The sequence below is a fragment of the Schistocerca nitens genome, chromosome 3, assembly GCF_023898315.1.
Source record: "Schistocerca nitens isolate TAMUIC-IGC-003100 chromosome 3, iqSchNite1.1, whole genome shotgun sequence".
Classification (NCBI taxonomy): Eukaryota; Metazoa; Arthropoda; class Insecta; order Orthoptera; family Acrididae; genus Schistocerca; species Schistocerca nitens.
The window spans coordinates 220,357,995-220,382,347 of NC_064616.1; the positions used below are offsets into that span (position 1 = coordinate 220,357,995).

Below are 24,353 nucleotides of genomic sequence, written 5' to 3' on the forward strand. Positions count from 1 at the left end.
AGTGGAAACTAACATCAATATGTGAAGCAGACTTACTTTTTATATTTGTGTAAGATGATGAAACTTTAAATGATAAGGACCCCACGTGAACACTACAAAGATGAAAAAAGGATTGGACCCCACGTGAACACTACAGAGATGAAAAAAGGATTGTGTCCAATAGAGTGAAAAGTGTTTGGTCACATTAACTGGAAATTTTCTTGAAGGTGACGTGTGTGAACAGAGGTTGCGATTACAAGTGTATGTAAACAGCAAGGAAAACTTAACAATGCTATGTTTCTGACCATTGTTGTGAAGATTTGGAAATGTGATTTCGTTTTCATGTGAGAGGATTATTAAGACGTTTACAAATAAGTTAAAATATTCCTTCAGACAGGATTTGAAGCATTGACCTATGGATGACTGATTGTTAACTATTGTAGTCCATCAACTGAGCTGCCAAAGTGAACACAAAGTGTTGTATATAACAACAGTTAATTCTTCGAATTTTCACTGTAAGTTTAATTTCATTGGATGGTGCTGTCCTTCCTTGCAACAGTGGGAAAGCATATCTTGGAAGTTAACTTCAGAGTGCAGGACATTCTTAAGTTAGGGAATTTGTGCATTGGCGTGGTGGCATTTCTTTGTAAAGCGCAATGACTTATTGTGCATCTTCTCATTCTTTGGAACACTCAAAAACAATTTTTCAGGAGTTTTTGTAGATATGTTTGTACAGTGCGGTACAACACACCATTTATAACCCATTTGTTGAAATGTAACTTCTAAAACAAGATATCACTGTGAATGAGCTTTATGACAGTAGGAGCAGCGAGCTAGCCAGTGACATCATAGGCATCACACAACTCAAAAGGAGCATTTTAGTGGGCTTTCAGATTACTTGAATTTCACTTCCATTTTTTTAAATCCTGAAATTCAAAAGGGAAAAATAATGTAATTAGCGCAAAATGATATAATTAATCATTTAAAATGATTTCCAGACAACAGTCTTATACCTTATTGGTGAAGCAAGTACCTACTGCTGTGAACTTAAAAATCTACATATCTATGGTCATAAGAGAAGCCTGCCTAGTTTGAAGGCTCAACCCAGTGCATTTCACTGTTCTCTTCACCTCTGCCTGAAGTAATTCTCATTGTGTTTTCAACAATTTGCTAGTTTCATTGCTTTTGTCATAATTTTTTTTAAGTTTTATGTTGGTAATGAACATATACCTATTAGTTGTAGAATATTTCAGTTTATTTTACAATGTCTGTTTCTTCAGACATGAGTGCATGGCTGAAGGAACATACATTGTAAAATGAACTATCTGTTTGAATCACGTGTTGATGGGCAAAACAATGATAACAACATTGATCTTGACTCCCTGTGGTCTCATTCTCCCTGTTGCGAGAATCCAAGTAATGTTGCGAGCATCATTGAAGTATACAGTGTGGCATATGGAGATTTGGATTAGTCTGGGAAGTGTGTGTGGATAGCCAAAGTGGTTTAGGCAACTGCTCATGATAAGTGGAAACTCTGGGTTCGAGTCCTGGTATGGCACAAATTTTCATGTTACAGAAATAGGTAGTAGGTCTATACCTAATGCAGCTGATGTCAAAGAATTCACAATCACTGAATAAATTTTGTAATACATTTATTGACATCACAGATGTCACTTTGTTCCATTATTTAAAAAGCTTTTACATCAAACCCTTTTGAAATTAGCCAGTCAAAAAACAAATAACTCTGCATCCTAACAAAGTTGAAAGTTTTTCAAAAGTAAGTATTATTGTAACTTCAAATTTCTGTTTGGAAACAAAACTTCAACTGGCAAACTCCAGGAAGTGGATGAGTTACATTACCCAGGGTACCTTGTGCTATGTGCTTGTGCAGGAGAGTCAAAGTCAGTTTTGTGTTTAATTTTTCATAAAATGATGTTTACTTGAATGGTAGACTGTGGCACTTTTCTAAGCAAGTCTTGAGGAGAGGAAGTGGATTATCAAATAAAAAATACATAATACTATTTAAAAATGATGTACTGTTGTTAATATCTTTGTAATGAACAAAGGTACAAAAAAGTCAGTCATACTGGTTAATGTTCTCATGGCAGCTAAACCAAATTTACTTGATACATGTTACAGTTTGATTCTGCACAGAAACTTATTTGGGGTGGTCAACATACACGGGACACCATGTATAGTGTGAATACTGCTGCTTGGCATCTATATTTGAACATGGAAGTCAGACTGCCTTCAATACAACAACTGATTTTTTACACTGTCCATATTTTCTATTGGCGTGAAAAGTTGCTGTTTCACTAAATTTTGAAGAGAGTTGTACCCTTTTGGAATGTATATAATGCAGAGACTTGCCATTTCTAGTTTTCATAACAATCTCTTTGCCATGTCATCATTAATAAAGTTCATCATTGCCATGCTATTGCTGAAGCAAGAACCTACTGCTGTGAACACAAAATTCCACATATCTATGGTCATAAGAGAAGCCTGCCTAGTTTGAAGGTTCAGCGTAGTGCATTTCACTGTTCCCTTCACCTCTGCCTGAAGTAATTCTCATCATGTTATGAACAATTTGTGTTTCATAATTAACAATTCCTTTTCCCATAATAATGAATCCATCTAAACTGTTTTAAATTGTAACAGAGGTAACTGTTTTATCCACCGACATCATACATTTCAAAACATTTTCACAGCAAATCGTACCAAAAGTGACACATTTTGGAAAGATCATTAATTCTGCACATCAGCTAAACTGCATATTTTTCTGAGATATAAATATAAAAACAAAAACTGCCAAATACCGCACTCAGCTTCAAAAACACACAAATCAATATGGCATCTGCTTGGTGTGCATCTGTCAATCAGTCACAGCACAGGACACATGACATCACACAAACATGTTTCTGGAAGTAGAACAGGACATTCTACATCTACATCTAAATCCATACTCTGCAAGCCACCTGACGGTGTGTGGCGGAGGGTACCTTGAGTACCTCTATTGGTTCTCCCTTCTATTCCAGTCTCGTATTGTTCGTGTAAAACAGGATTGTCGGTATGCCTCTGTGTGGGCTCCAAGCTCTCTGATTTTATCCTCGTGGTCTCTTCGCGAGATATACGTAGGAGGGAGCAATATACTGCTTGACTCCTCGGTGAAGGTATGTTCTCAAAACTTCAAAACAGCCCATACCGAGCTACTGAGTGTCTCTCCTGCAGAGTCTACCACTGGAGTTTATCTATCATCCCCGTAACATTTTCGCGATTACTAAATGATCCTGTAACAAAGCGCACTGCTCACCGTTGGATCTTCTCTATCTCTTCTATCAACCCTATCTGGTATGGATCCCACACTGCTGAGCAGTATTCAAGCAGTGGGCAAGCAAGCGTACTGTAACCTACTTCCTTTGTTTTCAGATTGCATTTCCTTAGGATTCTTCCAATGAATCTCAGTCTGGCATCTGCTTTACCGACGATCACCTTTATATGATCATTCCATTTTAAATCACTCCTAATGCGTACTCCAAGATAATTTATGGAATTAACTGCTTCCAGTTGCCGACCTGCTATATTGTAGCTAAATGATAAGGGATCTTTCTTTCTATGTATTTGCAGCACATTACACTTGTCTACATTGAGATTCAATTGCCATTCCCTGCACCATGCGTCAATTTGCTGCAGATCCTCCTGCATTTCAGTACAATTTTCCATTGTTACAACCTCTCGAGATACCACAGCATCATCCGCAAAAAGCCTCAGTCAACTTCCGATGTCATCCACAAGGTCATTTATGTAAATTGTGAATAGCAACGGTCCTACGACACTCCCCTGCGGCACACCTGAAATCATTCTTACTTCGGAAGACTTCTCTCCATTGAGAATGACATTCTGCGTTCTGTTATCTAGGAACTCTTCAATCCAATCACACAATTGGTCTGATAGTCCATATGTTCTTACTTAGTTCATTAAACGACTGTGGGGAACTGTATCGAACACCTTGCGGAAGTCAAGAAACACGGCATCTACCTGAGAACCCGTGCCTATGGCCCTCTGAGTCTCATGGACGAATAGCACAAGCTGGGTTTCACACGATCATCTTTTTCAAAACCCATGCTGATTCCTACAGAGTAGATTTCTAGTCTCCAGAAAAGTCATTATACTCGAACATATTACATGTTCCAAAATTCTACAATTGGTAGACGTTAAGAGATATAGGTCTATAGTTCTGCACATCTCTTCGACGTTCCTTCTTGAAAACGGGATGACCTGTGCCCTTTTCCAATCCTTTGGAACGCTACGCTCTTCTAGAGACCTACGGTACACGGCTGCAAGAAGGGGGGGCAAGTTCCTTTTCGTACTCGGTGTAAAATTGAACTGGTATCCCATCAGGTCCAGCGGCCTTTCCTCTTTTGAGCGATTTTAATTGTTTCTCTATCCCTCTGTCGTCTATTTCGATATCTACCATTTTGTCATCTGTGCGACAATCTAGAGAAGGAACTACAGTGCAGTCTTCCTCTCTGAAACAGCTTTGGAAAAAGACATTTAGTATTTCGGCCTTTAGTCTGTCATCCTCTGTTTCAGTACCATTTTGGTCACAAAGTGTCTGGACATTTCGTTTAGATCCACCTACCGCTTTGACATAAGACCAAAATTTCTTAGGATTTTCTGCCAAGTCAGTACATAGAACTTTACTTTCAGATTCATTGAACGCTTCTCGCATAGCCCCCCTCACACTACATTTCGCTTCGCGTAGTTTTTGTTTGTCTGCAAGGCTTTGGCTATGTTTATGTTTGCTGTGAAGTTCCCTTTGCTTCCGCAGCAGTTTTCTAACTCGGTTGTTGTACCACGGTGGCTCTTTTCCATCTCTTAAGATCTTGCTTGGCACATACTCATCTAACACATTTTGTACGATGGTTTTGAACTTTTTCCACTGATCCTCAACACTATCTGTACTTGAGACAAAACTTTTGTGTTGAGCCATCAGGTACTCCGAAATCTGCTTTTTCTCACTTTTGCTAAACAGAAAAATCTTCCTACCTTTTTTAATATTTCTATTTACAGCTGAAATCATCGATGCAGTAACTGCTTTATGATCGCTGATTCCCTGTTCCGCATTAACTGTTTCAAATAGTTCGGGTCTGTTTGCCACTAGAAGGTCTAATATGTTATTGCCACGAGTCGGTTCTCTGTTTAACTGCTCAAGGTAGTTTTCAGATAAAGCACTTAAAAAAATTTCACTGGATTCTTTGCCCCTGCCACCCGTTATGAACGTTAGAGTCTCCCAGTCTATGTCCGGCAAATTAAAATCTCCACCCAGAACTATAACATGGTGGGGAAATCTACTTGAAATATTTTCCAAATTATCCTTCAGGTGCTCAGCCACGAAAGCTGCTGAGCCAGGGGGCCTATAGAGACATCCAATTACCATGTCTGAGCCTGCTTTAACCGTGACCTTCACCCAAATTATTTCACATTTCGGATCTCCGTCAATTTCCTTCGATACTATTGCACTTCTTATCGCTATAAACACGCCTCCCCCTTCACTGTCCAGCCTGTCTCTGCGGTATACATTCCAATCTGAGTTGGGAATGTTTATTGCAATATTTACTTGTAATTATTTTTAGTATTTTATTAAATGAAGTCTTTGGTAAGTGTGTGACCTGTAGCATAGCCAGAGTGACTGAAAGAAGCAAAACAACAAGATGCCATGTTGATTTACATGTTCGATAAAGTTAAAGTGCTGACTTTGGTGGTTTTTGTGTTTACTGTTGTGTACTAAGGAACTTTGCAGTTTAATTAATGTACCAGACAAAAGATCTCTCCAAAATGTGACATTTTTCCCATGATGTGGTGTGCAAAAGGATCAGGAAGTATGACTTCGGCAGATAAAGCTGTTACCGGCTGACACTGCACCTAGCCATCAGTTTTTAAATGGGAAATGAATCATTGTCTTAAGATTACACATGTATCTCAGCTGTGAAAACAAAAATCAATATCAATTTTCAACACTAAAAGTGCCAACCAGTGGGCTGTAGATTAAGAGATTTTGTCCAAACAATAACATGCAAAGTTTTGTCTTCTCAGAACATTTCTTGAGCGGTGAAAATATATAATTTAGAGTATTAATAAGTAACATAACAGAAACCTTTATCAAACACAATCTTTACTCTAATACTAAAATATAAAAATTTATGCTGAGGTATATAATTTTTAAAATTTTCTGCATGAAACAAAATTAAAACACTACTCGTACCTTAATTAATAGGTTTGTAGATAAAATCCCTTCTCCTTTCCTTCTCTTCAGCAAAGTGGTCAATTACAAGCTCATTAAAATCATGCAGATTCGAAAGTAACAATATAAGGCAAAAGTTACATTGCTACTCCTGTAAAGATGACACATTGCATTGCAGACAGGTGCAACGAAAAGACTGTTAAACATTTAGCTTTCAGGCAGAGCCTTCTTCAGGAAAGGCCACACACACAGTCATTCATACAAGCAAGCACACCTCACATACACATCGACTCCAAGCTCCCAGAAATGGCAGTCATGTGTACATGAGGTGTGTTTGCTTGTGTGAATGAATGAATGTGTGTGTGTGTGTGTGTGTGTGTGTGTGTGTGTGTGTTCCATTTTCTGAAGAAGGTTATAGCCAAAAGCTAAATGTGTAACAATCTTTTTGTTATACTTGTCTGCAACTCCACATGCCATCTTTATGGTGAGTAGCAATCTATCTTTTTTCTTATATTGTAGATCTTCCAACCTGGAGTTTTCATTGTTTGACACTCTAAAGTAAAAATGTTTTTCAAACATGGTGAGTATGGTGCAGCAACCAGTAGTATACTTGAGGTGAGAAGCAGTCTAGGTTGCAGGGATGTATTTATTATTTATTTATCAATGATACATTTTGCCTGATTAAGAAATGTTCAGATTGGCTGAATATTAGTTGGTGTTAGGTATATGGGATACCAAGCGTATAGAATATCGAGGCAAATAATTGCCTCATCAATTATTTGGAAACATTGTGCAATGTCCTTGTTGAGGCATGTGACGTACTCCATTGATTGCAAAACATGATCAGGCCTGATCCTATTTTGCATTCTTTCCATGAACTCATAATACTTCAAACAAATTATAGTCATAAATAATAGCAAAAATTGGCCTAAAATTTAATTAATTTTATGTCAAAACTACGTACTGTTCCAGTGGCTTCATTTTGAAACCACTTTTAAAAGGAGTAGTACAAATTCATATTTATGTTACAGTAACTTAAGATATAATTTCTTTTACTGTCAATAATTTCCTCTATATGGCCACTATAATAAAAAAGGTACATGTCACAGTCTCCTACAACCACACAATCTCCACGCTAGCTGTTGCTTTGGACTCTGTGAGTGACTGCTTCAATGCACTACAGTCGTAAAATACCTCAGTGTACCAACAGATATCTGTCTTGCAACAACATCAGTGGTTTCATGCTAAAGGCACTGTTACTTTAAAAAAGAATTAATAAAATGATGGTTTCAAGCAGGAGTATATTATCAGAATTGAGGAACCAATAATAAAGTTTATTAATAGCCAAAGCAAACTTCATAACTTATGTTCTTGATCAGTTTGGTATGTCAGAGTGCTGAGAAGTGAAACAATATTTCAAAACATCAACATTTATTTGCTATCAAAAATACATACATACAAAAATATCAAACAATATTTGTAACAGAATATCAACAGCATTATGAAAAAGATAGATTGCTGCCCACTGTAAGGATGACCTGTTGAGTTACAGGCAGGCACAATCAAAAGACTGTTACATATTAAATGAAAGACTGTTACACATTAACAGCTTTTGCCTTTTTTTTCCTCACACCCCACCACACAATGCTGCACCTGGCAATCTCTAGTTCTTGTATGTCCCACCAGACAGCGCTCTTCTCTCTCCCACCCATACGCTGCCTTGCTGCCCCTTCACCTTGTGACGTCCCCCTGCTTTAACTCTTCGTTGATGGTCCTCAGTGTCGATGCACTGCATTGTGATACCGGCTGAAAAATGGAGGATGGAAGTTCAACACTGACTACTTTAAATGATGTAACTGACAGGTGCACATTTGCGGCGTTTCACAGTCTTTACTTTCACTATTTAGAAACCCCCCCCACAAATAATACACAGTGATATGGCCAGTCCACTATTGGTTAACTTTGATAAGTCTCATTAATAGGTTGCAAGCAAATGTCAACATACTGCTACAATAGTTTACTGTTGAATATCTGTGAGGAGTAAAAACCTAACCACGCAGTTCACAGTTCTTGCAGAATAATATGGTACGTATTGAACAGGCACTGTCATTGTTTCAACACATGACCTATTTGTCTTAAACTTATTTCACTGATAAGTTGATGCTTGTTGTTGACCTAACCAGCACGGGTTTCTCATCTGAAAATCAACCATGGTCTGAATGTCTCAGGCCCAAAAATCAGACCTTTATATGTCATCACAATAATAGGCACTGAAACTACAAATTGTTCGATGTTTAAGTTGCAGAAATTACAATTAAAACATAACTCATTAAATTAATTGAATAGATTGAAAAATTCTGTCTTTTTAACAGTTTCTTCTACTACAAGGGTTAAGCTGTATTATTTGTTTGAATGATGAAATTAACAGATATAGGTATACAAACAATACTTTTGATGAAACTGGTAATTACTTTGGAATTAATTAAGAGCTGGCCTTGCTAACATGTTTTCGAATAGAGCCAGATAAATACACTCCTGGAAATTGAAATAAGAACACCATGAATTCATTGTCCCAGGAAGGGGAAACTTTATTGACACATTCCTGGGGTCAGATACATCACATGATCACACTGACAGAACCACAGGCACATAGACACAGGCAACAGAGCATGCACAATGTCGGCACTAGTACAGTGTATATCCACCTTTCGCAGCAATGCAGGCTGCTATTCTCCCATGGAGACGATCGTAGAGATGCTGGATGTAGTCCTGTGGAACGGCTTGCCATGCCATTTCCACCTGGCGCCTCAGTTGGACCAGCGTTCGTGCTGGACGTGCAGACCGCGTGAGACGACGCTTCATCCAGTCCCAAACATGCTCAATGGGGGACAGATCCGGAGATCTTGCTGGCCAGGGTAGTTGACTTACACCTTCTAGAGCACGTTGGGTGGCACGGGATACATGCGGACGTGCATTGTCCTGTTGGAACAGCAAGTTCCCTTGCCGGTCTGGGAATGGTAGAACGATGGGTTCGATGACGGTTTGGACGTATCGTGCACTATTCAGTGTCCCCTCGACGATCACCAGTGGTGTACGGCCAGTGTAGGAGATCGCTCCCCACACCATGATGCCGGGTGTTGGCCCTGTGTGCCTCGGTCGTATGCAGTCCTGATTGTGGCGTTCACCTGCACGGCGCCAAACACGCATACGACCATCATTGGCACCAAGGCAGAAGCGACTCTCATCGCTGAAGACGACACGTCTCCATTCGTCCCTCCATTCACGCCTGTCGCGACACCACTGGAGGCGGGCTGCACGATGTTGGGGCGTGAGCGGAAGACGGCCTAACGGTGTGCGGGACCGTAGCCCAGCTTCATGGAGACGGTTGCGAATGGTCCTCACCTATACCCCAGGAGCAACAGTGTCCCTAATTTGCTGGGAAGTGGCGGTGCGGCCCCCTACGGCAGTGCGTAGGATCCTACGGTCTTGGCGTGCATCCGTGCGTCGCTGCGGTCCGGTCCCAGGTCGACGGGCACGTGCACCTTCCGCCGACCACTGGCGACAACATCGATGTACTGTGGAGACCTCACGCCCCACGTGTTGAGCAATTCGGCGATACGTCCACGCGGCCTCCCGCATGCCCACTATACGCCCTCGCTCAAAGTCCGTCAACTGCACATACGGTTCACGTCCACGCTGTCGCAGCATGCTACCAGTGTTAAAGACTGCGATGGAGCTCGGTATGCCACGGCAAACTGGCTGACACTGACGGCGGCGGTGCACAAATGCTGCGCAGCTAGGGCCATTCGACGGCCAACACCGCAGTTCCTGGTGTGTCCGCTGTGCCGTGCGTGTGATCATTGCTTGTACAGCCCTCTCACAGTGTCCGGAGCAAGTATGGTGGGTCTGACACACCGGTGTCAATGTGTTCTTTTTTCCATTTCCGGGAGTGTACTTTAAGAATCCTAGTGATTATTTTTCCAAATGTTTATCATTATTATTGAATATAAATGTGTTTATAAGTCAACAATAGAATTTACATTATGAAACAATTACCGATTTCACCCTATAATGAAAGACATTAACCAGGAATAGGCAAAATTTAATAGAAAATCAATTACATACATAAAACTAAGCACAAAATTAGATCTGGTGTTATATTCTTTAAAACTGAGGGCCAACCTTTCTCTTTTATGAAAATGCAAATTATACTCACGTATGTTAATGGTAATTAGTTAAAATGAAAACATGATTTTAAGGAGGCAGATGGCAAAACAAGAAGGAAGTGAAAATATCCCAGCTTGCTTCGCCACAACTTCTCCATTCCATATTGTTATTCATGTGACAGTCGCATTCCGGTTGGACCTGCCAGTGATAGCAATGGCGTGTGCAGGAAGTGTGCTTGCTTGTGTGAATGTGTGTGTGTTTTCTTTGCTGAAGAAGGCATGGCCGAAAGCTATTGATGTGTAACAGTCTTCTTACTGTGCCTGTCTGCAACTCAACGGGTCATTTATATGGTGAGTAACAATATATCCTTTCCCTAAATTTGTTGATGTTCCAAGCTGGAGTTACCATTATAAGGGAACAAATAGAACCTTTTTACCTTAACCTTTTTTCCATACTTAACTAATAATGTATAAACAAATGCCTCCATTGCCTGCCTTTAAACTGTTGGGACAGTTTACTGAGAGTTTGATAGTTGACCCATTCTAAAAATCTTGATCATTTGCTTATATGGGCTGGTAGTTGACCCATTCTAAACCAATTTATCATTCACTTACATGGGCTCAGTGGTATATGAAAATTAAACACATCAGTTTGTGATTCACGATTCATTCATACTGCAACCTTGCCCCAGAGTCGTCAAGAAATAGCCACAGCTGACATTAAATAACCACTAGTTATCTATATCAGAAAACTGGTGCCTTCAGATTTATAAGATTTTTAAATGGAAATGGAGATATTTTGTAGAAGCTACCGATTTTATGTTATGTCAGTAAAAACTGCTGATTTTGTGTTATCTGTCATGTTTACGAATAATTTTCCTGTCCCCAGTTGTAGGTGTGTATTTAAAGTTACTGATGTAAAGGAATTTGGAACTTATATGTAAAGATGTTTTCACTGGACAGTATACAACACAAGCCTATGTTCAGTAGTGCTACATGAAGCTGTTGGAATCACTGAGTGTATCTGTTCAGTAATTTGAAACCATTGAGCTAGATGCAATGAACAAGTGGCCAGATTCAGCTAGCAGTTTCCAGTTGCACATTTTTGTAGCCATTTGTATTGTATTTTCTGTGAGAACTACCCTGAGGTGACACAAGTCAAGGGATACTTCCTAATATCATGTCAGACCTCTTTTGACTGGTGTAGTGCAGCAACTCGGCATGGCATGTACTCAACAAGTCCTTGGAAGTCCCCTGTAGAAATACTGAGCCATGCTCCCTGCAATGGCTAGTTGAGGACAAACACCCACCTATCTGTGTGCTACACACACTGGACTTACGCCGGGAGTTATGGTCTGAGATGTGATTTTGTACGACAGCAGGAGCACTCACACGGTTATCCCATGCACTCTGACTGCAAAATTGTATGTCGGCCTGGTGATTTGGCCTGTTATGCTACCAATCATGAACAGCATTCCAGAGGATTTTTTCCAACATGACAACGCTCACCCACATACTGCTGTTGTAACCCAACATGCTCTACAGACTGTTGACATCTTGTCTTGGCCTGCTCGATCACCAGATCTGTCTCCTATTGAGCACACATGGGATATCATCGGGTGACAGACAGCATTAACCACCCCTGTAGTGACTGACCAAGTGCAACAGGCATGGAAATCCATCCCACAGACTGACATCTGGCATTGTACAACAGAATGCATTTGAATGTTTGCATTCAACGTTCTGGCAGTTGATTTATTGATTCATCCTATAAATCTTTCCAGATTGTGGGATACAGAACACACACACACACACACACACACACACACACACACACACACACACACACACACACACACATATATATATATATATATATATATATATATATATATATATCACACACACACACACACACACACACATATCCATCCACACATGTGTGTGTGAGTGTATACCCGTCCTTTTTTCCCCCTAAGGTAAGTCTTTCCGCTCTCGGGATTGGAATGACTCCTTACCCTCTCCCTTAAAACCCAAATCCTTTCGTCTTTCCCTCTCCTTCCCTCTTTCCTGACGAGGCAACCGTTGGTTGCGAAAGCTAGAATTTTGTGTGTATGTTTGTGTGTCTATCGACGTGCCAGCGCTTTCGTTTGGTAAGTCACATCATCTTTGTTTTTAGATATATTTTTTCCCACGTGGAATGTTATATATATATATATATATATATATATATATATATATATATATATATATAGGGAAACATTCCACGTGGAATGTTTCCTTCTATTATATATATAGGGAAACATTCCACGTGGGAAAAACATATCTAAAAACAAAGATGATGTGACTTACCAAACGAAAGCGCTGGCACGTCGATAGACACACAAACAAACACAAACATACGCACAAAATTCAAGCTTTCGCAACAAACTGTTGCCTCATCAGGAAAGAGGGAAGGAGAGGGAAAGACGAAAGGATGTGGGTTTTAAGGGAGAGGGTAAGGAGTCATTCCAATCCCGGGAGCGGAAAGACTTACCTTAGGGGGAAAAAAGGACAGGTATACACTCGCACACACACACATTTCCATCCACACATATACAGACACAAGCAGACATATTTAAAGACAAAGAGTTTGGTCTTTAAATATGTCTGCTTGTGTCTGTATATGTGTGGATGGATATGTGTGTGTGTGCGAGTGTATACCCGTCCTTTTTTCCTTTTTTCCCCCTAAGGTAAGTCTTTCCGCTCCCGGGATTGGAATGACTCCTTACCCTCTCCCTTAAAACCCACATCCTTTCGTCTTTCCCTCTCCTTCCCTCTTTCCTGATGAGGCAACAGTTTGTTGCGAAAGCTTGAATTTTGTGTGTATGTTTGTGTTTGTTTGTGTGTCTATCGACGTGCCAGCGCTTTCATTTGGTAAGTCACATCATCTTTGTATATATATATATATATATATATATATATATATATATATATATATATATATATATATATATATATATATATATATAGTAATTATTTCAGCATGTACATGAATTTTTAGCTTTATCCACAAAGGTTCTTTCAGTAGCTGCACTGCAAGTCTTTTGTATCTTAAATGATCTAGAAATTCTTGAAATTCTGCTACTGAATAGAAGCAATGATCCAATAAGAATGCCATTAGGGTTTTACAAAAGAGTAAGAATGATGATGTCTCTTAATTTATATGGGAGACTATTGTAAATATGTATAGCACTGTTTATTGTGAAGGTTTTATAGGCTGATGTCCTTATTGACTGGACATGAAACTTTTCCTTTTCTCTTGTATCATGTTCATGAATATGAAAATTTTCATTTACATATTTTAAATTCTTTCTAATATATTTACAGATTTCTAGTATATACATACAGAGAAGAGGGAGAACTGATAACTTTTGAAAGAGGGGTTTGCAAGAATCTGTTTGTCAAGCACGTGGCATTGCTCTTATAGTTCTTTTTTGAGTTAAGAAGATGGCTGAACTAAGTGGTGTATTACCCCAGAATATAATTCCGTACAGTAGGATGCTGTGGGATTGGGCCAAGTAGGCAGTTCAGAAAGTGCTATAACTTGCTTTGACAGAGAGTAAATGCAGACTGTAACATATTTTATTTAGTGTTCCATTAATTTTGTTTATATGTGTGTGTGCCATTTGAATTTATTTTGAAGCCATAAGCCTAAAAACTTTGTTCCCAGAGAAGATGAAATTTTGTTGGAGTTTATTGTCACACAGGTGCAGCATGCATCACCTATTAAACAGAAATTTAGGAATGCTGTTTTATTCTTGGTGTATATCATAAGTTTATTCCCCTCAAACCATCTATTTAACTGTTACAGCATTTATTAATAAACAAGAATTTCACATTTGCTATGGCTTATTTCCCACTTACGTTAACCTGTGATTTTGCAGTGTTTGATTAAACATGTTTCCTAGTAAAATGTATTTCAAAAATTTCATTGGCCTACAGTAATTATTTTTTGGTGTTGTAATTTTTTCTCCAGTCAGTGCATTTTAACCTCTGGTATTGATTTATTAATGTGAAAATTGCCAAAATAATTCTTGGTTCAGAGCCCATGTTAAATAGTAAGCCCTTCATAACTGACTAAAGAAGTCAGTTTCATGGTCGGAAGAAGGCAAAGATCTACCACCTCCAATAGGACTATGCCTAGTTAATCACTATACTGTTAAAATCAGTGTATGGGTTGAGGACACCTTGAAATAGTCTTCATCTGAGACGTGTGTTAAAATGTTTTTATCCAACCTGAGAACAGATGTAATGAGACTGATCTGACAGCCAAAAGATGAATGAGCTTTTGAAACATTTTTAGTCAAGTGACATTTTTAAATAATTTATCTTGTCAATTCAAAATCACCATAGTGAGAAACAGCACATCCATGCAGCTTCTTTTGGTATTTGACTGAGATATCTAGGATAGTATTTCTTGGCATTTGTGTGGATTATCATGCAGTTGTACACTATAGTTAGGAAAAAGAGACATTTAGTCATTCTTTTTTTTTGTGGACCTTCATATTTTGTGATTCTTTCATGAAGTACACATGGCCTTCAGTGTTCTATTGTCATGTGGGACTTAAGTCTATCCATGGTGTCAATCAGTTCTCCATCTGAGCCTTGAAATATTGTGGTAGTCATTTCTGATTTAAGAATTTAGTTAATGTATAATATTGATTACTATAGTGTACTTTGAGCAGAATTCTATCACCCATATAAGGAATTATTGTCGTTACAATGAGAGCCGTATTGATGAAATTGCTATCAGAGAAAATTCGTACCCAACGATTTTTGTTTTTGTGTGTACACTACACAGCTATCAGCGACTGTAAGTATTACTTAGCACCCATTTGAGAAACATCACCTACAGATTTGGAGTATATGTGAAGCACTATTTGACTTTTGATCTATGTTACAATGTAAGCTGTTTACTATTTATTTACTGTTGTAGTTGTGAGATATTGATGAAATTATTGTAGCAGCGAATAATAAGGAATTTTATTAATATATCTTTCTGTTTTAGATCTGGACAATCGACAAAGCATCACTTTAGAGCAAGATAACAGCACAGACTTTGCACCTATTTACATTAAACCCACTGGTGAATTATAATGCCACTGAACTGGATGAACATGTCATTTGCATGATCCATCTCATAAAGATTTGCATTGTATACAATATATGTGAGAGTTGAATTTGTTTTTAGTCACAGTGAGGATTATAGCATCATATGATTTATGGGCTCAGGTCATGGTGAAAGTGAGAAGTTGCATAGTTTCCTGTTTACTGTAGTAAGAATATGTGAAATTCTACTTACTGTAATAATTTAAAAAGTCTTTTGCCAAATTGCATGTTTTTGTAAGTTTGACTCACTTTTATTCTGTTGTATTTTATGAGAACATAATGTGTCCATAAAAATATAACGCTTAAAAATTTGCATGATTACAAAGATTCTATCACTCTTTTAAAAAGTACACAATTGATTTTGCAGCCAGAAAAAGATAGAAAAATGGTATGCGTACTGGGCAGTAGTGGGTAAGTAAACATAAAATGTCCAAGGGAGACATGAACATAAAGAATGAGGAGGAAATTAACAGTTACTGATTAGTTGTTAATATTCATTTTACTGTTCCTATTTAGTTTATTCTTTCCTCTATCTACACAGGTATTGCTTTCTCTCTCTCTCTCTCTCTCTCTCTCTCTCTCCCCTTCACACACACACACACACACACACACACACACACACACACACACTCTTCCATAGCTACACATGAGTGGATTTAAAAATTAGTGCTTGTCAATTTGCACTATACACATGCCTTGATCTTTACTTACTATCATGCACTGTGTAATTATGTAAGAAAATATAAGTGATTTAAATATTTTTTCGTGTATGGTGACTTTCTCCACAGTTTATATTATTACATAGGGCACTCTCTCTCTCTCTCTCTCTCTCTCTCTCTCTCTCTCTCTCTCTCCCCTTCACACACACACACACACACACTCTTCCATAGCTACACATAAGAGGATTTAAAAATTAGTGCTTGTCAATTTGCACTATACACATGCCTTGATCTTTACTTACTATCATGCACTGTGTAATTATGTAAGAAAATATAAGTGATTTAAATATTTTTTCGTGTATGGTGACTTTCTCCACAGTTTATATTATTACATAGGGCACTAGGAGACATCTGCAATATCAGATACTCAAATAATTTATGAATTACTACCCAGTAGGGTACACGTTTCATTTTTGAATGAGAGATTCAGTAGTGCTGACTTCTTCCATTGTTACATTACTTTATGACAAATTATAAAATATTGACCAGTTTCACTCTTTATTTCCTTTATACGGTGATGGAGAAGCTTATTTACCAAAGAACAGCAGTACATCTCTACTAAATAAGATACAGAATCATTGTTCATTTGGATATTAAAACATATATGTGATGAACTGCGTAACATGTACGCCCCAAACACATCTGAAATGGAAGGTGCTATTGATGTGCTGTTTTCATGGAAATGAAATATAACCAATGGACCACAATTACAGCTCACTTACAAATCTTAACAATCACTAGAATGTGTATTTGTTTTTTAGATTTTTTAAAATGAAACTATGGCTGTTGACATTAACAGAATGAAACTACCCATAAATTAGTATGTTGGTGATGTTTTTTTTCTTCTGTCTCCTGAATTTTAGTACAAGTAGTCCATGAGAAGTCAAAGTTCAAAAATTGTGAATATTGACAGTTGTCTCCTGCATGTGTCAACACTAACTTAAGAAAACATTGAACAAACAAATCCTTTGGATTCTGAAGAAGAAAGCGAATTGGCCTTCAAGGATAGTTTTCAAAATGCTGGTCACCAGCTTCAGTTCAAGTTTCCAGTCTTGCCGCATGAAGATTATATTACAGATAGTGCCTAGCTCTGGAAGAAGGATACCCACAGATTTAAACAAAATAATTTGTAGAAGCACACACAGAAAACTCAGAAAGAACACTGTGCTCTTTTACAGCTAGTCAGTCCAAGGAATAATATACTATAATCAGAACTGAGAGGGTGGTGTATGCAAGAAGGAAAGCAATGATGACCGGGGCTCATCTCGTATGGAAAAGCTGTTAACATGTTGGCAAAGCTGTCCATGAACTTCCAATGGCAGCGGCAATTTTGACAGACTTTATAATTTCCTACATGGATTTGAGTGCTGACTGGGTTTCCCTCCATCTGGCTCTGGCTATCAACACAAATGGGGATGACCTGAAGAAACCATCCCCGACTGTTACTTTGCACAAGCCAAAGGAAAGCACCCACCACAGTAGGTAAGACGTGGCAACATATTTCCAAAACCGATGAATACACCTTGTGTTGTATTCTTGGCCCCAGGCTCTTACCAAATCATATAGTTGCCCACCTAGCAGCCAAATGGGTGCCTTTCTCTCCAACTCTGACTTTTGAAACAGTTTTCCTGCACATATTTCCTACACTGCTGTTGGCTTAAATAAATGTGCCACTGATATCGTACTTCATAGGGCAAATATATATTTTGGAGGAACTTAAAGTGACTATCTGTAGACAGTTCACTATAATTATGTTCAATTGTCCAATTGATGTTTGATACTCTAAGGATAAGCCTTTTTAATTAATTGTTTCAAATAAAGGAGTTCATTACATGTCACCAATTCATCCCTCCTATTGGCAATCTCCTATTGATTTGTATATGTACATTATGTCTTTTTAAGGGAGAGCAGCTGCAGCCTGTCAGACCCAGTTTAGAAACAAAGTGCTATGGTTGGATATGATTGAAGGTAGCAAAGAGAGGTGGTGTGTTAGAAAAGAACCTATAAGGTGGACATAATTCATTGGAGGTGTATACATTTGTACTTTGAAAATGAGACCAAAATGGTGTACTTAGTGAAAGACTTTTCCATGGTCAAGGGAGTCTAAGATGGCAGAATCACATTTGTTTAGGAAGCAACACTAGTTGTTGGGGAAGGTTGAGGCTGTTTCTAAATGTTTGTGGATGCACTGAGTTAGGAGGGATTGACGTACTTCTCTGAAGATGGGAGCAAGGCTAATTAATCATTAAGAAGAAGCTTCACTAGTAGGTTTGTAAAATTTAAAGAACAAAACAACAAGAGTACCTTACAGATCTCTCACATTTTGGGATGGAAACTATTATACAGGATGGAATAATACAGCATTGCTGGAGCTTGTAGGAAGAAGAAGGGACATTCTCTAAGTTGCTGGTAGGCAATGGTGTCACGCCTAGATGCAGTAATGTATTTCCTAGAAAGTGTTGTTTTAACATCTTGTGCTTGATTGGTGCATTAAATTCAGTTTTTAGCATTGTGTGAAAGTACTGAAAACTGGGAGGAAGGGGTGAACACTTGTGTTGGTACGCTGGTGGACATAGGGCCCTGTGGACTGGTTGAGGTTGAGATCATAGGAAGCAGTCACAACATCTTCAGAATATGAGGCAAGAGGTTGCTTTACTCAAGTTAGATGATAATCATTGGTTGTTGTGGAGGAGAGGATAATGTGGTATATGATTTGCACCAGTGATGCAATTGAACCTCTCGCATACTACATTGTGTTTATGAGTAGTGTGATGATAATTTTTGTACATGCCTGTCACCAGTCCTTTGGTTTTTTATTCCCTAAATGGCATTAGAGAGGTGGCTCTATAATTGCTGATGACATTGATAATGTGACAGAGGGTCCTGGTCTCAGGTGTGAAGAAAGGGTTAATAAAATCAATGGGATTCCCTTAGGAGTAAAACAAGGTATGTTGTAGGAAGGTGTCATCTGGGTTTTGCTGGATAATTCTGTGGCCTCCAATTTGTGTACAGAATGAGCCTTATTAAGCATTCCAGTTAGTATGGTAATAGTGTGTTATGAATTTGAGGGGGAAGTTGTGGGGTGGATTGTGTCTGTTGGCTATGGTGTTGGGTTGGGCAGGGATCACTTCCGATTGGATTGAGGACATTTGCAGCAGTGTGCCAAAGGTGGCTAGATAAAGTGAGGATGAAGTCACAAGATGGAGCTGTTACTGGGCCATATTTATGTTGGGGCAAAAGAACCATGTCGCATTGTAAGGTCTTAGTAAACCATCACCAATGCGAAGTTTGGCAGGAAGGCATGGTTGTTCATATCGGTGGCAATAGCATACATAAAGAAGGTCTGGTCAACGTAGGTGAGAGAGTCACAGGCAGTGTTGCCAACAGTTCCAGTGAGCTCCCCACCAGTTTGATGTACAAAAACCATCAACAAAAATGCCCCTACTCTAATAATCGCTAAAATTTCCAGAATTCTTTTTAAAATTTTTATGAAAGAAAACAATATGTATATTAATAATTAGTTTCCTTTATTATTAGGAAACAAAATATTCACAATCATTAAATGAACATACAATAAATAAACCATCAAGTCAAGGTCAGGAACATACAAAAAGTTCTACAACAACAGCTAATTATTTATATGAATTCTTCTTCAGATGAATCATTTTTGTCTGCATCATTATCATTGTCGGTTTCAGATTGATACGATTCTTCGCTACTGATTCGATTTACAACGTTTTTTGGAGTTTCATATTCGTTGCAGCATTTTCCTTCCAACTTCAAACCACAGCGTATATTAATATAGCAGTTAAAAGATTTAACATCATTCTATTCGTCAGCTTGTTTTTTATTACATTCATACGATCGACGAAATCACGAATATTTTCAATAAAAATATTAACTTTACTTGCAGGTAACGTAACTTTGCTGTCAAGCATATCTATCAGGTTGGCTAACTCATCCAAGAGTTTGCTGTGATCCATATCTTTCGATTCGAACATTGTGTTGACTCTGCATATTTCAATTGATGTTGGATACACACATCAAAAAAAGTTTTTCATCACCCCGGTTCCCAGAACACGTGAAGATAGACGTTGACTGTGGATATTGTATCTCAGACACAGTCCCGCTGACTGTTCTGAGATGTCACTAAACCCGCCGAAATATGTAAACAACCATGCATGAGCAGCGCCTATTAGAACAAGGGGGTCCGACACTGATCAGTTCCAGTCATTCCACCAGGAAGGAGATACACAGCTTGTGTTGTCTGTACTTCAACCATGCCTAGACCGTCAATACTGCGGTTTTATCGCATCCACATTGTTACTTTGTGCCAGGAAGGGCTCAACAAGGGAAGTGTCCAGGCGTCTCGGAGCGAACTAAAGCGATGTTGTTCGGACATGTAGGAGATACAGAGAGACAAGAACGGCCGGCCGGCCGCTGGTGGCCGAGCGGTTCTGGCGCTACAGTCTGGAACCGCGCGACCGCTACGGTCGCAGGTTCGAATCCTGCCTCGGGCATGGATGTGTGTGTTGTCCTTAGGTTAGTTAGGTTTAAGTAGTTCTAAGTTCTAGGGGACTTATGACCTCAGCAGTTGAGTCCCATAGTGCTCAGAGCCATTTTGAACCAAGAACGGCCGCTCAAGGGCTACTACTGCAGTGGATGACCGCTACTTACAGATTATGGCTCTGAGGAACACTGACAGCAACGCCACCATGTTGAATAATACACTCCTGGAAATTGAAATAAGAACACCGTGAATTCATTGTCCCAGGAAGGGGAAACTTTATTGACACATTCCTGGGGTCAGATACATCACATGATCACACTGACAGAACCACAGGCACATAGACACAGGCAACAGAGCATGCACAATGTCGGCACTAGTACAGTGTATATCCACCTTTCGCAGCAATGCAGGCTGCTATTCTCCCATGGAGACGATCGTAGAGATGCTGGATGTAGTCCTGTGGAATGGCTTGCCATGCCATTTCCACCTGGCGCCTCAGTTGGACCAGCGTTCGTGCTGGACGTGCAGACCGCGTGAGACGACGCTTCATCCAGTCCCAAACATGCTCAATGGGGTACAGATCCGGAGATCTTGCTGGCCAGGGTAGTTGACTTACACCTTCTAGAGCACGTTGGGTGGCACGGGATACATGCGGACGTGCATTGTCCTGTTGGAACAGCAAGTTCCCTTGCCGGTCTAGGAATGGTAGAACGATGGGTTCGATGACGGTTTGGATGTACCGTGCACTATTCAGTGTCCCCTCGACGATCACCAGTGGTGTACGGCCAGTGTAGGAGATCGCTCCCCACATCATGATGCCGGGTGTTGGCCCTGTGTGCCTCGGTCGTATGCAGTCCTGATTGTGGCGCTCACCTGCACGGCGCCAAACACGCATACGACCATCATTGGCACCAAGGCAGAAGCGACTCTCATCGCTGAAGACGACACGTCTCCATTCGTCCCTCCATTCACGCCTGTCGCGACACCACTGGAGGCGGGCTGCACGATGTTGGGGCGTGAGCGGAAGACGGCCTAACGGTGTGCGGGACCGTAGCCCAGCTTCATGGAGACGGTTGCGAATGGTCCTCGCCGATACCCCAGGAGCAACAGTGTCCCTAATTTGCTGGGAAGTGGCGGTGCGGTCCCCTACGGCAGTGCGTAGGATCCTACGGTCTTGGCGTGCATCCGTGCGTCGCTGCGGTCCGGTCCCAGGTCGACGGGCACGTGCACCTTCCGCCGACCACTGGCGACAACATCGATGTACTGTGGAGACCTCACGCCCCACGTGTTGAGCAATTCGGCGGTACGTCCACCCGGCCTCCCGCATGCCCACTATACGCCCTCGCTCAAAGTCCGTCAACTGCACGTACGGTTCACGTCCACGCTGTCGCGGCATGCTACCAGTGTTAAAGACTGCGATGGAGCTCCGTATGCCACGGCAAACTGGCTGACACTGACGGCGGCGGTGCACAAATGCTGCGCAGCTAGCGCCATTCGACGGCCAACACCGCGGTTCCTGGTGTGTCCGCTGTGCCGTGCGTGTGATCATTGCTTGTACAGCCCTCTCGCAGTGTCCGGAGCAAGTATGGTGGGTCTGACACACCGGTGTCAATGTGTTCTTTTTTCCATTTCCAGGAGTGTACTTTCCGTGAAGCCACAGGACGTCGTGTTACGACTCAAACTGTGCGCAATAGGCTACATGATATGCAACTTCACTCCTGACATCCATGACGAAGTCCATCTTTGCAACCACAACACCTTGCAGAGCGGTACAGATGGGCCCAACAACATGCCGAATGGACCATTCAGGATTGGCATCACATTCTCTTCACCGATGAGTGTCGCATATGCCTTCAACCAGACAATCGTCGGAGACGTGTTTTGAGGCAACCCGGTCAGGCTGAACGCCTTAGACACTGTCCAGTTGAGTGCAGCAAGGTGGACGTTCCCTGCAGTGTTGGGATGGCATTATGTGGGGCTGACGTACGCCACTGGTGGTCATGGAAGGCGCCGTAACGGCTGCACCATACGTGAATGCCATCCTCCGACTGATAGTGAAACCATATCGGCAGTATATTGGCGAGGCATTCTTCTTTATGGACGACAATTCGCGCCCCCGTCGTCCACATCTTGTGAATGACTTCCTTGAGGATAACGACATCGCTCGACTAGAATGGCCAGCATGTTCTCCAGACATGAACCCTATCGAACATGTCTGGGATAGATTAAAAAGGGCTGTTTATGGACGACGTGACCCACCAACCACTCTAAGGTATCCACGTCGAATCGCCCTTGATGAGCTGGACAATCCTGACGAACAGTGTCCTGATGAACTTGTGGATAGTATGCCACGACGAATATAGGCATGCATCAATACAAGAGAACGTGTTTCTAGATATTAGAGGTACCGGTGTGTACAGCAATCTGGACCACCACCTCTGAAGGTCTCGCTGTATGGTGATACAACATGCAATGTGTGGTTTTCATGAGCAATAAAAGTGGCGGAAATGATGTTTATGTTGATCTCCATTTCAATTTTCTGTACAGGATCTGGGACTCTCGGAACCGAGGTGATGCAATTACTCTGCCATATGACACCTTTCGCGCACTTTAGATACGGAAAATGGGTTTTTAACTCTGACCATTGTGTGTATATTCTTGATACAGCGGATTCTTTTGATAACCACGTTGTCTGGCACGCCTGAAATGTTTTTAACGGTTTCCGTCCGTCGTTGATGATTTTGTATAACTTCTTATAAAGAGATGGCCTCCTTAATTAAAAACTCAAAATCTCTCGGTAAAAATTCTTTTGCAGCAGCTGAAACAGCCAGTTGCAAGGAATGGCACAAGCAACAAACTAAAATCGTGTGTGGTACCTCTTCTTCCAATTTCGTAAATTCTATGTTATTTACTCCAACTATGACAGAGGCCATTATCTGTACAAATGCCCATTACATTTTCTAGTCGCAAATCGAATCGTTGAAGTGTCTTCTTCGTAGCAGAGACAATGGCTTCAGCATTACACTCGTGCAGTGCAGCAATGTCAAGGTATGTAGATACTATTTTTTGGTGTAATTTACTGTAATAAACCATAATCAAACCCAAGTATTTATGTACAGCAATATAAGTAGAGTCATCAATTAATAAGCTAAATGGTTGATCTTTGCAATCTTGTTTTATAACGTCAGTGTAATGCGGTGCTAACACGTTTTTTATAGCTGAGGTGCACTTAGTTCGGTGCAGCTGAACTTTTCCGATATCCTTTTCATGACTGTGGTTAATTACCTCTCCAATATTGTCGACTACACGTATACTAGTACGCATGGCTGTGAAAATGCAAGTCTTGCTTCTTCCTTTTTTTTTTTTATTGCCACTGGGCTTTGACTTAAAAGCAATTTTAGGCTGCATAGTTACAACCTGCAACAATTTACGTAGTTAAAGAGTGGTCAAAGCTGTAAAACCGATCAATGAATGATTAATCAATTTAAAAATAAGGTTGTTGACCTTTTTATTTTGTAGATGCTTTTTTGATATCCCATGAGACTTCAAATCTCCATACTGACTCCTTAAAACTGCACCACACAATG

General features: G+C 40.2%; 1 protein-coding gene across 1 annotated transcript in view; it reads left to right on the forward strand.

Annotated features, from left to right (window-relative positions):
• LOC126249154 (uncharacterized) overlaps positions 1 to 15,689 on the forward strand; it is a 325,728-nt gene extending 310,039 nt beyond the window's left edge. Inside the window, exon 16 of the mRNA XM_049950809.1 lies at positions 15,437 to 15,689. Within this exon, the coding sequence (XP_049806766.1) occupies positions 15,437 to 15,525 (89 nt within the window). The 3' untranslated portion in view covers positions 15,526 to 15,689. The remainder of the gene's footprint in view (positions 1 to 15,436) is intronic.
• The last annotated feature ends 8,664 nt before the right edge of the window (positions 15,690 to 24,353 follow it).